The 17,537-nt window shown below is 42.0% G+C and overlaps 1 protein-coding gene across 1 annotated transcript in view; it reads right to left on the bottom strand.

Moving 5' to 3' along the window:
• Positions 1-17,537, bottom strand: part of LOC309549061 (solute carrier family 12 member 9-like) — a 338,830-nt gene that overhangs the window by 158,949 nt on the left and 162,344 nt on the right. Inside the window, exon 7 of the mRNA XM_082249029.1 lies at positions 479-636. Within this exon, the coding sequence (XP_082105155.1) occupies positions 479-636 (158 nt within the window). The remainder of the gene's footprint in view (positions 1-478; positions 637-17,537) is intronic.

Raw genomic sequence — 17,537 nt, 5'->3', positions numbered from 1 at the left:
TTGGCAGAATTTCGATCCATGTATGGGCTAGTGTACCACCAGCCTGTCAGGTTTTTCTCGAATGATCAGTGCCATCGGCTATAGTGAGCAACACTGAACATTGAATACAATAGCTTAGCGGGAGTCATTTCCCCCATCCACATTGAATGTGTGGATTGGGGAATCGGTTCTTTTTTTTTTTTGGATTGGGGAATCGGTTCTGTTTAAACTAAAAAAAAAATGTATCATGCATGGGCTGCCTAACTATCAACCTACCTATATTCTTTTTTCTTTTGGCTCTATATGGTACACTACAAAATTAAAATATATACTGTATTCATGGTTTACAATTTCCTAAGTATTTCCTCGATCTCTTAAGCAAATATAAAGCAGTACAAAGATATTAGCTCTTGAAAAAATAGATATTACATTTTTTTATCTGTTCCTGTAATTTTGGAAATTTTCTGTCGAGTACTTGCAGCACACAAAATGCTCTTACCAAACAGCTTGTCTTTTGCCAATGCGTAGAGGATGCGGGAAGCTCCAATAAGGTTGCTCATAGAAGCTGAGAGAGTAGAGCAGTAGATCCCAATTGTCACAAGAGGCGGGCAGATATTAATATCCCTTAAGAAGCTATAATTGTTCTGTAACAGAGTCCTGGAAAGAGAATGACAAGAGATAACATTGGTACTAATGCTCAGTTAAAAATATTCTTAGAAAATGGACATGCTTTAAACCAATAAGAGAAAATACCTGTCCCAGATGCCAGTGATGGAAACAGACATTCTTTGACTTGCATACAGGTTACAGGGCTGTCACTAGATCGCATTTGTGTGTTATTGTGCAATAAAATGCATGTGCATTATTTGTGCTGGGCTCATTTCAATCACCTGTACATTTGACTGTGTAAGGCTTGTCTTTCTTTTTTTGCCATTTCTTATCAGTTTAATTTTTTTTTTTAATAAAATAAAAATGTTCCGAATGTAAAAAAATAAAATGCATCTACATTGTGGTGCACAGTGTATACATGCTGGTATGTCATTCAAATTGAATGGTACTGCAACATACTAAAAGCCTTGTCATGGTAATGCTCACTTTTGCCTTATATTACTGAACAAAGTGCATGTGTTAGAGCATGCCCTTAGTGTTAGGAGGATGTGGCCTGTCCGTTAGATCAAAGCTGTTTCCAGCAGAGGCTTCTGAGCAAAGTAAAAATTTCCTTTTGTTACATTTATTGAAAAATACATACACATACATTACCTGTAAAAAAAAAAAAAAAAGAGTGAAACAAGGCGGCCAATGCAGTAGAACATTTATTTATATTTCTTTTTCTACCTCTTTGGCTACTTAAACTCAAGGCAAACAGCTATATTTTCCTAGATGAAATATATATATATTTATATATATATATATATATATATATATATATATATATATATAACGGCTGTTTTACATGCCAAAAGATTTGTATATCTGCCCATCCAGTCTTGAAATTTACACACCTCTTTCACACAGCACAGCCCTGTCTGGCACTTACAGGTCTCTTCCTTACCCCCCAATCCTATGACTTGGAAATTACATGAAAAACAGCACACATGTTATCCGATTCCAGTGCGGACCAGAAAAAAAAAAACCTGCACCATTTTTGTCTGAATGCGATACAAATTCAGCCATATAATCTGTATAAATAAAGTGGAAATGACCATGCTTAGTGACCTATATATAAAGCTGTAAACACTACAATAGACAAAATATTGTGTTAAAAAATGCGTGTGATAAACTACTGCACCCAGATGCTTGAGCCCCCGTTCACACTAAGGCGACCTGTGAGGCGACATGGTCGCCTCACAGGTCGCCGTAGGTCGCCTCCCATAGGGAAGCTGCGGACCCGTTCTAATAGGAGCGACACAAGTCGCTCCGACTTAGAAAAAGGGTCCGGAGCTTCTTTGGGGCGACCAGGAGGCGACCGCCATAGACTTCAATGTTATGAAGTCCGTGGCGGCCGCTCCGAGGTCGCGGTGCGAAGTAGCGTCGCTTGCATGTGAACGGGGGCTTAATGAAGGGAACCACATCAATGTGATCAAAATAAACAATGTGCTAAATGTACACGTATAACATATAAATCAATATACCCAACAAGTGTTACATAAAGTAGCTAAATAAACATGTAAAGAATGACATCCACACTTGTGGACATATAGTGCAACGTTTATGTACTCCGAGTAGGGGTGTGGTTAACCCCAAATTATACAGTGCAAATAGTCCAGTGTTGACTCACAAATGTATATGTAAATCCTCAAAGTGTGAGGAAATTCTGTGATGATGAACAGTTCCACACATGTCATGTCATTCATGACTAGGTAGAACACCAGGGACATGATATCTACCACCAAGAAAAATATATTCGCTTACTGGAAAGCGTAGACTCAGATACCTTACAGTGCTGAGTCAAACAGGCTGACAGGGAAATACATCTACCCAGGAGTGATCCATTGAGTGGCTCCAGGGGTTTCACACTGCCAGGCTGTAGTTGAAAATTTCACTTTCTTGGTAATATCATATGTTCCAAGCATCCAAAAAAGCAAAATATCTCCACATAGTGTAAAACCGTAAGATGACAAAATGTAATGAATAACTTACATTCCATCAGTAGATTAGGCACTTTGAAGATAAAATCCTTCAAACTGTCAAATATGTGGTTCACAATGGCCTGGCTAGGACTCGACCCGATGCGTTTCGTCTAATAAGACATCATCTGGGGTGAAATGGCTGAATTCGCATTGCACAGACATCGCATATGATCTGCACAGCAATGCAGTGCGAATCACATGCGATGTTTGACAACGCAATAGTGTGAACCCAGCGTAAAAAGAACATTCAGTACCTATGCTGTGAAGATGAATAGACTGGCAGGGATTTGGTAGTTTAACAACAGACAACCGAGCAGTGCTGACAGCAGGGAGTATACTTCTAAAAAAATTTGCTGTGGAAATGTCTCAAACATTTGCACAGTCGTCATTAATAATCACTGTAATTTGCTTAAAATGTCATTGGCTCCCGCTGCTGTCAATCACAACCAGTCAGGAGGGAGCAGGAGGGTGGGGCTGAGCCCTGTTCTATGTCTTACGGACACAATGAGTGGGGCTCGGGAGCAAGCATGCATGAGTGCCCTCATTGCAAGCCTAAAAGGCACTTAGCAGGGGGGAAGAGCCAGAAGCAGGGTACCTGAGAAGAGGAGGATTGGGGCTGCTCTGTGCAAATCCATTGCACAGAGCAGGTAAGTATAACATGTTTGGTAATTTATTTTTACCTTTAATATCACTTTAAGTTAGATACACTGTGAGTTTTTTTTTTTTCAACCAGCTTAACTTAAAAAAAAACTCACATGTTCCTGCATTCACATATGGATGCAGGAATCTCCCCACTGTACCACTGTCTCTTACAGAGGGGACTCATTCGGTTCCTGTCAGAGTACACTGATCAGCGCTGCAGCGACTGATTAAATTCTGGTTTTCCAGCAAGACCATTCCACAGAGGCCAGTCTAACAATTGGCTTCAGTTGAGAGGACAACAAACAGATCAAAATTCATCTGGTTCCTGCTGAACCAGCCGGATTTCAATCCATGTGTACCCAGATTTAGATGACTTGCATTGTGAGAAAGAGCAGTAAAGTACAACTCTTGAGTAGTAATATGATTGTACTCATAAACATTTAAACTCACAAACTGCATTCAGAAGTAAAGGTGGTTAAAAACTAAGAGTTGTAAAGTCAGGAAGATTTTTTATCTTAATGTATTCTATGCATTAAGATAAAAAGCCTTCTGTGTGTAGCAGCCCCCCCCCCCCAAATGCATGTACCCCCTCTCTGTCCAGTGATGTCCATGAGTTCCTGGCCGTCCCTCCTGACTCTCTGAGAAACAGCCACGGCACCATTGGCTCACGTGGCTGTCAATCAAAGTCAGTGAGCCAATCAGGACAGAGAGGGGGAGGAGCCGAATGGCAACTCTGTGTCTGAATGGACAGACTGAGCTGCAGCTCGGCTCGGGTGCCCCCATAGCAAGCTGCTTGCTGTGGGGGCACTCAATAGGAGGGAGGGGCCAGGAGCAGGAACGAGGAAGTTTAGGGCTGCTCTGTGGCAAAACCTACTGCACAGAGGAAGTAAGTTTAACATGTTTGGTATGTTTTTTTCTGAAAATTAGACTTTACAACCACTTTAACATATACTGATAAAGGGCATGTACACCATGCTGATCTATTCTACATCTAAAGGTCCATTGACACTTGTGAATGCACCCAGTCTATGATCAGAACCGCAGAAGGGGCTCCCACGATTAGCTGCAAGTAGGTAGCCCCACTGAAAGAAATGGGAAGCTGCCAGCTCTTGCAGCTAATCCCGCCCACTCGCATGTAATCACTCATGCAAGTGTGAATGCACCCTAAAAGTAATTAAAAGTACTATATTCCCTAGAAACGAAATAAGTCCTGACAACTTCTGTTTTTGCTACATCTGCTATCACCATGGTGCCATGAGATGTTGATGTCAACATTTACTCTGACACATTTTATGATACCAAGGTGATTGGATTAAGGTGGCGGAGTTACCCATGTGGCTATAAATGCTGGAGTTTGTTTCTGATACTCTATAGAGGTCAAGAAGCCACTTGGATAAACAGCAACACTTCTTCAGCATTACTGAACAACTCCAGCTTAATGTGGCTAACTAATACTAGCTATAAGACTCCCCAGTGGAATCTGCCTGCTCAGTGGGGAATCTGTCCACTTATCCATGCTGAGTAGGCGGATGGCTGGTCCATGTCCACCCCCTGTCTGTTTACACCTGACTGCCATCCAGTGGGATCCATCAGATGGATAGGGAATGGATCCCCATCTGTCTGTTTTTAGCAGACAGGATAGGATCTGATGTTGGCGGGTGTCAACTGACACATGTCTGTTGACACCCGATGCTCCATAGAGGAAACTGAAAAACTGACAGGTGGACCCGATCGGATGTGAAAGGGCCCTAAGCCTTAGTTTATATTATATAGATTGAGTACTATTTTTCACACTAAACAGATTGAACATATTGGGAAGTATTGCTAGCCACAGCAAACAATTAATGTTCATTTATCTTTCATTGTTCTAGCTATATTATGAAGAAATCGAATTCATTCATACAGGTTACTGAAATTTGGGCAATACTGTTGCGCTTTGCTAAATAAAATAAAAAAGACAGACCAAGAGAAATGTCTGTATTTTGATTTTTTTTTTTTTACAAGCGTCATATGCATAAAAACACACCTAAGGGCATTTGGCATTATTTTCTATAGACACACGGCATTAAGGAGTGTGAAATGGTGCCTTCATTCTTTTTTCCCTCTTCTAGCAATGTAATTTTCCAATTCCGTTTAAACATCATATCATATAAAACCAGAAGTTCTTTAAAGAGAACTAGTCACAACTGACTTTAAGTAAAAGTAACAAAGTTGCCAGGGCACAGGATTAGTTAAAAGTATCCACATTAATTGTAAACATCAAGTCTTACTTACATCAGAGTAAAGAGGTATGTATCTCCAAGTGCAGAAGGAGATCATGCAAACACTGTTGGATGAAAACAGGACCACTGGATCAATAAGCTTGTGAGCACCAAACCTTCCACAACAGATAACTAATGGTGAAGCCTAATAGCCATCCTTCAGCACTTAGTGACAGCAACTAGGAATCAGGACGTGTTGTAAAAAGTAGTGGGGACCCAAAACACATTGTTGCCCGCCCACATTCCGATACCAAGTTGACAAGGGGGGGTCGGGGTCCCTGAAACGCGTAGTTGCCCACCCACATCCCCCTGCCGGGTTGCTGTCAATGAGTTGCTTAAAAATGGCCATTTGAAACCGCTGTTAGTTAGCTTTTTTGGCAGATCTGGCGCCTCACTCTCAGGCTTAATGATCCAGTGATCTTGTTTTCACCCAACAGTGCTTGAATGATCTCCTTCTGCACTCAGAGATGCATACCTCTTTACTCTGATGTATGCAAGAATTGTTGTTTACAATAAATGTAGATACTTTTTACTTCTTTGTTCTTTTATTTTATTCCACCTCCTGGCAACTTTGTTTATTTTACATGGCCTCCCGGATCTGTTTTCCCTGGAGCTGTGGATCTCCACTTATCCTTCCCTGATCTACTTCATACATCCTTGGACTCTTTTTGGACTTTTGTTTGGTGTACTCTGAGCGTTAGGATATGCATGTGCTTTTGTACAAATATTGTCTTGTGTTTTATCACAACTGAATTTATGTTCCTCAACCCGGGTTCCAGTTAACCCTAGGGTTTCTCAAAGGGTTCCTAGAGCAATAAGCAAATTCTGCCTCTCAGATAAGTTCTCATTGCCACTGTTGTGCCAGTATAGGCGACCTGTCAGATTAGGCAACGGAAGTGAAGTTCCATCAGCTGAATACTTACTTTGCATGCACAGGTTTGCTAATCTGACAGGACACCTGCAGTCATAAGGCGCCAGAGGACATCTTAGTACACCCAGCTACATCTTGAATTTCACAGTCATTTAATGAAAAAAGTGAGTGTATGCAAAGAAAATATAGTATATTGAGATCTGTCATGCTGTTTTCATTTTACAAAACAGCATCACAGATGTAAATATACTATATTTATTTATATCCGCTTAGTTTATTGCTAAAATGACTGTGAAATTCAAGACATAGCTGGGAGTAGTAACATGTCAGCTGCCGCCTTCTGACTGCAGGTGTGCTGTTACATTAGCAAACCTGCTACGCATGCGCAGTAAGTATTCAGCTTATGGAACGTCACTTCCGTTCCCTAATCTGATGGATCACCTCTTCTGATGGAACACCACCACTGATCTTTTTACTATAAAGGGGAAAATCTTCTCAGTAACCAAAAATATAAGTAGCATTCTTCCCAGTGATTGTCATACAAATGTCCCCTAAGCTGTAGATATGGCAATTATTAGCAAGGGTTCCATGCAGCCAGATCCATATTTTAGGGTCCCTCCATTTTAAAAAGGTTGAGAAAGGCTGTACTAGAATATATACTGTATATATAGGCTTACATTCACATGGCCGCAGGGTTGCAGAAAGTTTGCTGTGTTCAGAAGCAGCTAAATGCTGCTTCCGGATGCGACAGCACTCTCTGCTATGTCTGCATACGAACTGGCCAGTTGGATGATCTATTAGCTTGGAACAGCTCAGATAAGCAGCTACATGCAAGCAGTGGCGTTGCCCATTGAGTTGTACATGTAGTGTGCTGGCATCGTTTAGTACCCGTGGCACCAATCTATTGATTCTTGACAGAAGCCACCCCTTTGCAGCCTTGTGAATATAGCCTTAGAGTGAAACTCTAGCAAAAACATTTTTTTTTTGGTATTTTCTATATTAGATCTCTTCTCTATTTTGCATAGTATGTCTCTTCTGCAATAAAAAGTTCACATTTTTATTTAAATGTCCACTTTTAATATGAATTATTTATATTTCACCCTTTATTTTAATCGACTGAGCCTCATTCTTGGTGACCTCTGACCCCTGACTCTCAGAGCCAAAAGTAAGGTTTAGGCAAAGTACATAAAGCATGATACTTGCTAAAAAGCTTACTAAGATGTGAGCTCACTCGAAATCCAGTAAGAAACATCCCATATAAACTTTAACATGTTGATGGGATTTCAAAAGTAATTTTCATTCTTTTTAAATATTCAGCTTTCAGTAAAATAACACCCACTGATCCTGCCATAAAGATCCTTGTTAAAAGTGTTACTAAACTCAGGAGCCTGCATTCACTATATCTGGTCTCCCACAGTACACAGAACATAGAAATGCAAACATTTTAGTAAATATAAACTGCGAAATACCTTTTCTCATCAGCTGTATATAGCAGTCTTGTGCCTTCTATCAGTGTCAGGTTAAAGCTTGTAGAAGGAGTTTGCATTCTACTCTGACTGTTCTTTGAGGCTGCAGGACCCCTGACCCTCTGTCTGGACAGTGCTGATTGGCCCTGTGCTGATCACATGCACTCTCCCAAGAAAAAAAAAACTCTCTAGCAATACACATCAAACTGAGCATGTGCAGCCTGACTCCAAAGGCTCTGTCTTATCCGAACCTGTTCTGGAGTCAGTGGAAGAGGAGGAGGATCTGTGCATACATTATGAAGCAGCCTTTTTAAAGAATGCGGAGGATTAGCCCCTTAGGTTCCACAGTGAGTATAACAAGCATGCTTTACTGCATATACAGACTGATTTTACTGTTGTTGGTTTAGAAACACTTTAAAGGGGTTGTTCTATGCATGAAGATGAAAAGCCTTCTGTGTGTAGCAGCCCCCCTAATACTTACCTGTCTCTATCCAGCGATGTCCTGATTGGCTGAGACACAGCAGCAGCGCCATTGGCTCCCGCTGCTGTCAATCAAATTCAGTTAGCCAATCAGGAGAGAGAGGGGTGGGCCGAACATCAGCTCCATGTCTGAATGGATTCACAGAGCTGCAGCTTGGCTTGGGTGCCCCCATAGCAAGCTGCTTGCTGTGGGGGCACTCATCAGGAGGGAGGGGCCTGGAGAGCCAAAGAGGGACCAGAGAAGAGGAGGATCTGGGCTGTCCTGTGCAAAACCAACTGCACAGAGCAGGTAAGTATAACATTATTGTTAGTTTAATAGAAAAAAGACTTTACAATCACTTTAAGGAGCTTTTTCTGGGAATGACAGCTTTCTTCCAGTGGTTCTCCAGCATTGTGCACCCAGTGTCATGCACACATCATTGAGACTACAAGCAGCCCTGTCTATAAAGATTGCCTAGACATTTTCCACTGTTGTCACCTTCAGGTAGCTCATCCTGTAGAAAAAAGTGCAACAGTTCTGAAGAACTTGCACATTGACAGGAAGTTACCACAAAAAGGCTAGAAGAGATCTATGCCACGGAGATCCAAAGCAGGATGAAAAATGACAAAAACCAGTAAAAAAGAAGGCTGGCAATTGTTTATGACACAACATGCATTAGCAAACTAAATGTTGTTAGGGTATGAAAGTAAACTAACAATTTATGCTTACACTACCATGATCTGTATTGTTCCTTGGCAAACCTTTGATAAAACGATTTTCTGTAAAGTAACAATTAATTTAAAAAACCAGAGTACAACAATTTATTTAGTATACTAAATGTAAATGTTTCAGGGAGGTGTCAGTCCCCTATGGTCCGTTCCCCTAAACAGGGGTATTTTGGTTCAGAGCCAAATGCAATGAAAACAGATGTGTTCTTCAATAGATGTTTCAGGGAATGCTGGCACTCCCCCTTGTTAAACCATCATATGGAGGGGTAGTCATATTTTATGGAAATCCCTGTTAACTTCTACACTTTACATATATACAAAAGGTATAGACACATCATGACAGTACAGCATTCCAAATCTGCCTTTCCTATTCAGTCTGCCCACCACCACCTGACTCTGCTAAGTCAGCCTACTGCCATTTATCGATATAGTGCTAAGGCTTATACCTTTCATTATCACATGGCAATGGCAGTCCTTGAAAGGGCAAATCACTTAAAACTGCAGACAAGGTACACACGCACATCTTCTATGATTACAACTAATATATGATCTGAAAAAGGCTTTTATTTGATCAGCGCTTGAGTGAAAACAGAATATTAGCCATTTGGCTGTCTCTGGCAGGTAAAAGGTTAAAGGCAGAAAAATGTGAACCTTTTACTCATAACAGAAATATAAATATGAATGACACACATGGGCTCCTGCATGTTGGTGAATTATTACTGTGCATTAAGATATTAGGATGTGACAGCTATAATTGTAACACATTTCAGTCCCTTTCTTGTTAATCAAAAGTGCAGAAATAAATGTTATTTATGAGTGCACTTTCCAGCACTGGAAATTGGTGGGGGGCGAAGGCCCCCTCCCCTATCTCCTCCGCCGCCTACTCATGTCACAATAAGAATCACGATGCCCCCGCCGTTGGGAGTCAGGAAAATAATGGCAGAGACCACTGACAGCTGAGTATGTGACACCGGAACTTCTCAGAATGTTCCATGCATTCAGATCCCACATACCGTCCTCCAATAACCTGACATGCACACAATTATTCACTGTCAGTGAAATGTACCTGAGAGTTAGGAACGGAGGTGACGGGGGGGGGGGCACATGGTCATTTTATGCCACAGGGAGCTGGCACCTGATCATTTTATACTGCGGGAGGCTGATCGCTGATCATTTAACTACCAATTATCCCCATTCCCAGCGCATGATCACATAATTCCTTCACCAAATACACTTATTGTAAAAATGACATTTGTATTTTTTTATAGTACAATATTTTTTTGATGGAGCTGGCTACCATCAGTAATCTTATAAATTAATGCCATCAGTTGTGGCAGGCAGCCAGCTGGCTGGAGAGGTGCCCTGGTAATACAGAGGTACTAGTCAGAGGAGGAGATACATGATGACAATATGACAGGGTTAGCCAGCTGGCTGTGAACCTGGTCAGTAACAACAGCCAAACTGCATGTGCAACATCATTACTGGAATCCCAAGTGTCATTTATTCCGATTAGATTTGATAAACATGGCTTGGACTACGCCAGCTGTTGGTAAATGAAATAACAAACATCATTTCCTCTTAGGAAACCTTTTAGGGATGTATACATATCCCCGAGAAAGATTTGGATCCCTCTTATCTAAAGGGCATCAATGCAACTCCAACAGCCCGTTAGTTATACTAACTAAAAAGAGAATTACTGTCCAGTTTGGCAGAAAAATAGACCCCAGTTCAAGGCTTGTACAAAGCAATAGCTCAAGAAGCAAGACCTGGTTGAGCCAAGGCACTTCTTGTGATTATACTGTAATACATTCAAGAATAATGATGAATTGTAGTGGACCCAGGGCTGGATTCCTGCCTAGGCTGTGGGCTAGGTGAATGGTTTGCCAGGGGTATCAAACAGCCTGTCGCACATCATCCTGCTGGCACTTTTGTATTACTGTACAGTGAGGGAAAAAAGGATTTGACCCCCTGCTGATTTTGTACGTTTGCCCACTGATGAAGAAATGATCAGTCTCAGTGCCGGGGCAAGGTCATGTGGTGCCCAGGGCGAAGATGCCAAACAGCGCGCCCCCCCCCTTCCCCCAGCAGGAGGGGTGGGGTTAATAACAATGCACACAGCGCGCCTCACCAAAACATGTTACATATACATTTATCAGCGGTACACATGCTATCTCAAATGAAATATGGGGAAATGACCTTGCATCAGTGTAAGAAAAAGATGCTCCCATTGGTGGTGTCACTGGAAGGAGAAATGTCTGTGTCTGTTGTGACACTAGTAGGGAAAAGGGTTCCAACATCAGTGGTGTGAGTCTAGAGTTCCCCTTCTATTTTACATAAGGGTCCCACGTGCCCCCCCCAGAGTTCCCCAATTACAGCAGAGCCCCCCCCCCCTTTCAATAGGGTCCTCAAATCCCCCCTCCAGACATCAGGGTCGCTAGAGTCCTCCACCCTTAAATCAGGATCTCCAGAGCCCCTCCTTCTTACATAAGAGTCCCCAATGTCACTATCTCTTACCATAGGTTTCCCAGAGCCCCCTCCTTAAATCAGGGTCCCCAGAGTCCCCCCCCTTACATCAGAGTTTCCAGATACACCCCCTTACATCAGGGTCCCCTTTCATTAGGATCCCTAAAATTCCCTCCCCCTTACCTCAGGGCCCCCAGAGTTCCCCCCTTACATCAGAGTCCCCTCCTTGAATTAGGGTCCCCAAAGTCCCCCCTTACATCAGGGTACCCATTGACACCCCTTACATAAGAGTCCCCCCTCTGTCTTACACAAGGGTCGCAAGCTTCCCCCCCTAACATCAAGGTCCCCTCTTTCTTTAGGGACCTCAGAGTCTTACCCTTACATCAGGGTCCCCAGAGTTCCCTCTTTATATCAGTGTGCCCCCTTTCACTAGGGTCCCCAAAGTTCCCCTTCCCCTCTTACATCAGGGCCTCCAAAGTCCCCCTAAAATCAGGTTCCCCAGAGTCCCCCTTCCTTAATTCAAGGTCCCCAGTGTCACCCCTTCCCCTTACATCAGGGTCAATGTAAATGGGGCCACTCTGCAAGCGCCCAACAACTGCATGCTTCTGTGGAGTCCAAGGGGTTAAAGTAGGTGGTGGGAAAGCAACACAACGCTGCCTGCTATAACCCCTTGTTTGCTGCACTTCACAAAATTGCAGGGCACTTGCAGAGTGACTTCATTCACTTGAATGGGTCATGCTTGGCAGGTGCTACACCCACTGTGGCATGAATGTGGTACGCTGAGTTTGTCTCTTGGTCGATGCATCGTGGCCTTGTATGCCATAGATTTCTCTTTTGACTGCTTGCTACAACTGAGCAGATGTGAGGTAGGAGGAGTTATAGCCTCAAGAAGCCATTTTTTTTAGTTTTCTATGGTTCTAGTGTTTCAGTTTCTCTTGTAGGTGACAGTATAACCTTAGGTTGCTTATTATTATCAAGCTGTGACCCTCAATTGGCTCAGAGAAAAGGATTTTTTGGTGAGTACAAAAATTCTATTGTTCTTTGGCAGCATCCGGTAATCTGCCCTCCTAAGATTTTTTAGGGGATTGGTATAAGGAGACATCAGAATATCCCTTGTATGTTTTTAGAAGCTTCCAGAAGACCCCAAATTACATGGAAGCTGACACACTTCTTACACAGTTAGGATTCAGGATATTGTTGATTTGACACTGACATTTAATCTATTATTATAATATTAGGGATAAGGCTGCACATTACCAGACAGAAGGCAATATAGTTTCAAGTTGTAACATGCATTTTTAGGCAACATACAACCCAGTAAACGTTGCCAGTGTACTAAACTCAGAAAATCCTCGCAATTTACATTTAATCCAATCTGTATGAGAATCAATTGGAGCTAGATATACAAGCCTTCTAAAACTACTCATTAATATTCTGCACTGTACTCCTTGGGAACTTGGAAAGAGACGAGCAGAACTGGGGCCATACTAGCCTGCATTTGTAGACACCCAAATTTGTGTCCCTTCAGGAAAAAATATACTAGAGGCCATAGGAGTTTATTTACTAACACTGGAAAGTGAAAAATCCGATGAAGTTCTGCATAGAAACCAATCAGCTTCCAGGTTTTAGGATACGTTCACACTGAACATTGGTTTGAAATCGTGCAAATTCAGCTGAACTCGCACAATTTCAAAACCACTTTACAGCGCAAGTTGAGGGGCTACATGAAAGATATTTGTGCGAGTTCATGCACTGATGTCTATTACAATCGCCTCCAAAGTCGCCAGACCTAATGCAGGAACTACTTTTGGAAATCGATATGGCGCTGCAAAGTTGTTGTCGGACCAATTGGGATAGTGTTGTCGCTGGCAATATGCTGCAATTTAGCATGCGATTTGACATGTCAAATCACCCCGATGTGAACAATGGCTTATTGTCAAAGTTTAATTGAACAAGCTTAACCAATTCTGGACTGGAAGGATATGCCCCCTTAACCACTTAAGCCCCGGAGGATTTGGCTGCTAAAGGACCAGGGTTTTTTTTGCGATTTTTTACTGCGTGACTTTAACGGACAATTGCGCGGTTGTGCGACGCTGTACCTAAACAAATTTGACGTCCTTTTTTTCCCACAAACAGAGCTTTCTTTTGCTGGTATTTGATCACCTGTGCGATTTTTTGATCACGCGCTATAAACAAAAAAAGAGCGTAAATTTTGCAAAAATAACAATATTTTTCACATTTTTTTATATGAAATTCCCCAAAAAAAAAAGTAAAAATCAAAATTTTTTAACATTTTTCGGCCAATTTGTTTTATGCTACATATGTTTGGTAAAAAAAATCGCAAAAAGCGTATTTTGATTGGTTTGCGCAAAAGTTATCGCGTTTACTAACAAAGGGAAAGATTTTTGTCATTTTTGGTGTTTTTTTTTTTAACGCGTAATGGCGGCGATCTGCGATTTTTTTTTCGGTACTGCGACATTGCAGCGGACAGATCGGACCCTTGACTGACATTTTTGACACTTTTGGGGGTACCAGTGACATTACTGCAGTAATCAGTGCTATACATATGCACTGTTACTGCAAAAATGACACTGGCAGGGAAGGGGTTAACTTTATTGGACAGGGAGGGGTTAAGTGTGTCCTAGGGGCGTGATTCTAACTGTGCAGGGACATTCCTATTGGTGTAAAAGCAAAGATCAACCGTTCTACATAGTAGAACGGACAGATCTTCACTTTTACACAGGGAGAACTGACAGGCAGCTTGTTTACACAAGCCGCTCTGTCTTTCTCCCTTCACAGGAGCGATCGCAGTGTGACTGGCGGACATCGAGTCCGCCGGTCACACGCACTGACTTGTCTGTGAACGAGCCGCGGCGGGCGCGCACCTCGGCGGGCGCGCGCCCGCCCGCGATAGGCTCGCAAGTCAGTGACAGGCGAGTGACGTACCGATACGTCACTCTGCCTGGCCGGGGCTGACCGCCGCAGTATATAGTCGTGCAGCGGTCGGCAACCGGTTAATGACCAGGCCATTTTTTGTGATTCGATATTGCATTACTTTAATGGTAAATTGCCCGGTCGTGCAGCACTGTACCAAAATAAAGTTGATGTCCTTTCTTTCCCACAAATAGAGCTTTCTTTTGGTAGTATTTGATCACCTCTGCGATTTTTATTTTTTGCGCTATAAACAAAAAAAGAGCGACAATTCCGAAAAAAAAAAAAAAAACAATATTTTTCACTTTCTGCTTAGGCCAATTTGTATTCTGCTACATATTTTTTGGTAAAAAAATTGCAATAAGCATATTTTGATTGGTTTGCACAAAAGTTATCACATCTACAAACTAGGGGAAAGATTTGTCATTTTTATTTATTTATTTTTACTAGTAATGGCGGTGATCTGCAATTTTTAGGTGGACTGTGACATTGCAACAAACAGATCGGACCCCTAACTGACATTTTTGATACTTTTGGGAGGACCAGTGACATTACTACAGTAATCAGTGCTAAAAGTATGCACTGTTACTGTAATAATGACACTGGCAGAGAAGGGGTTAACATAGGGGTGATCAAAGAGTTAATTGCAAGCCTAGGGGAGTGTTTTCTAACTGTATGGGGGATGGGCTTGTGAAATAATCACAGAGACCTGTGATCCTATATTGAAGGATCAAAGGCACTCTGTGATCATTTCAGAAAGAAGAACGGTCAGCTGTGTTTATAACAGCTGACCATCCTTCTCTCTCAGCAGGGAGCGATCGCAGGTGCCCAGCGGCAATCGCGGCCACCGGCCCCATGGATCGGAATCCCCGCCGGAGGCATGCGCTCGCCCCCAAGCACCACGTGCGCGACTGACGTAGGGCTACTTCGTTTCGCACAGCTGAGCCAGCCTGTCGCAGTAAATCTGCAGCGGGCGGTTGGCGAGTGGCTAAAGGGTAACTCCACTTTTGTGGGGAAAAAACATAGCAAATGAAGAAAAAGTCTGCACTAAGATACAAGTAAGATTGAAGGCATCCCCTGCAACAAAAATGTCATTTTTGGTGACATACTCCCAATAGTACCAGGTCTGCAGGCCCAGCAGCTTTCCTCATTAGTGCTCTGCAGCTGCCCCAGCTGATAGATAATTATGAAACCACTCCTATTGGACCCACTCAGGACAGATTCACAGAGAAACAAACTGTGATTTCTTAAGAATAAAAAAGGATAGGACTCTGCAACAAAGGTTGTTATAATCCTTGTAATGTACATAGATCACCCAAAGGGGAATGTTTTTTTTCTCAACAAAAGTGGAGTTAAGGCTCCATTCACACTAGCGCGACTTGTCAGGCGACTTGTCAGCCTGACAAGTCGCGCTCCCTCACGGTCCATGCAGTGCTACAGGACCCGTTCTAATAGGAGCGACACAAGTCGCTCCGACTTAGAAAAAGGGTCCTGTACTACTTCAGAGCGACCTCGGAGCGACTTGCATAGACTTCCATTATATGAAGTCCGTGCAAGTCGCGCCGAAGTCTCGGTGCACGCGACTTCACAGGTTGCCCCCGAAGTCGTGCCGCTGCAGTGTGAATGCGGTCTTACACTTTAAGTTAGAAGCTTATTGACTACCATGGTACAACCCCATAGTGACTTATTAAGTGGAGTGGGTAACTTCACATTTTGACAAGCCAGGATAATAAAAAAAAGTGCAAAAAATAAAAAAGTGCGAAACGATAACTGTTATGAAGATAGCAATATACCACTCAGACTGCAAGCCACAAAGAGCCAAGCTAAAAACCAATCTCCCAAATATTAGCACACTTTGGTCAAAACAGTGCATTTGCCTATAAAATTTTAGTATTTGGATAAACTTTTACATTATGGGGTTTTGTTGTGACTTGATTGATTTAGTATGTAAAGTAAAAATTGAGGATGAAAGATACACAACATACACAGAGGATCTAAAGATGATGCCCTTTTCTTTCCAGCAAACAGCTCAACATGCACTGAAATAAGCGGCATAGGTATGCAATTAGCTGCAGTTATGGGGTTAATCAGGAAAATGACTGAGCAAAGGTTATTATTTGCTGTATCCAAGAGACACAAGGTGCATTTAGCTGCCTATAGCGGCCAATTTTACTAGTGATACAGACGCCCTCACTTATCTGAAAAATACATCATTTTCTGCTTGAAGGTTTTCTCAACCCTACACGTGTGTGAAGGAGATTACCTGTTGATGTCTATCATTTTACTGCTCAATCTTCCTGCTGCTTCTTCATAGTTTTCTACTACACTCTAACAGTTTTCTTTCTTCTCAGTGACAGTGATTTTATCCAGCTGAACACATGTCTGATTTCAAATTCTTAATGCTGGCAGACCTTCCTAATAAAATTAGGATACAAGGAAATCAATTCATTTAGCTTTACAGATTTTGCTGAATCTGGGGTTTTTTTTCCCCCTTCCAGCATATAGGAAAAACTGACAAATTGTCCATTATTTTTTTATTTTTTTATTTCAATATCTTTTCCCTCGGGTAAGAAACTGAGTGGCACACTAATCATCCTATTGTAGGGTCACAAAAAAGCAATGATGGTTCTCTCATTCTCTTTGGTCTTGTGTTAAAAGGCAAAATATTTTCTGTATGACTTAGACTTGCTCTTATATACCTTATAGAATATAAAATATTCTTAAAATGAAAGCTTTATGATTTATTCATTGAAGTCATTTGCTGCTCTGATTTCCCTTGGGATTATATTTTACATGAGGAGTTTAGTTATGCTGTGTGCCTTTGCCAAGCGCAACCAATAGAAGTATTGTATAATGTTTTTACATGATGGCACACCACAAAAATAGTTCTTAGAAAGGATGCGTATCTCCAAACATTCCTGTTTTTTAAACAGCAATTTCCAAATTATCAGGGCTTACAATATGCAAAAAATGAGTATATTACGATGGTGGTCTAATTCAAGGCCCATCGGTTGTCTGGCCTCATCTTAGAACATAGCCGGACATATACTGCTATAAGGGACTCTTCATAGCGGACCACCTTGGTGCAGTTTTTCATACCTAATAA

Source organism: Pelophylax lessonae, assembly GCF_965119305.1.
Source record: "Pelophylax lessonae genome assembly, chromosome: 3".
In the NCBI taxonomy this organism is placed as follows: Eukaryota; Metazoa; Chordata; class Amphibia; order Anura; family Ranidae; genus Pelophylax; species Pelophylax lessonae.
Note: the sequence above shows the minus strand (reverse complement) of the source record. Positions and strands in the feature narration are given on the sequence as shown.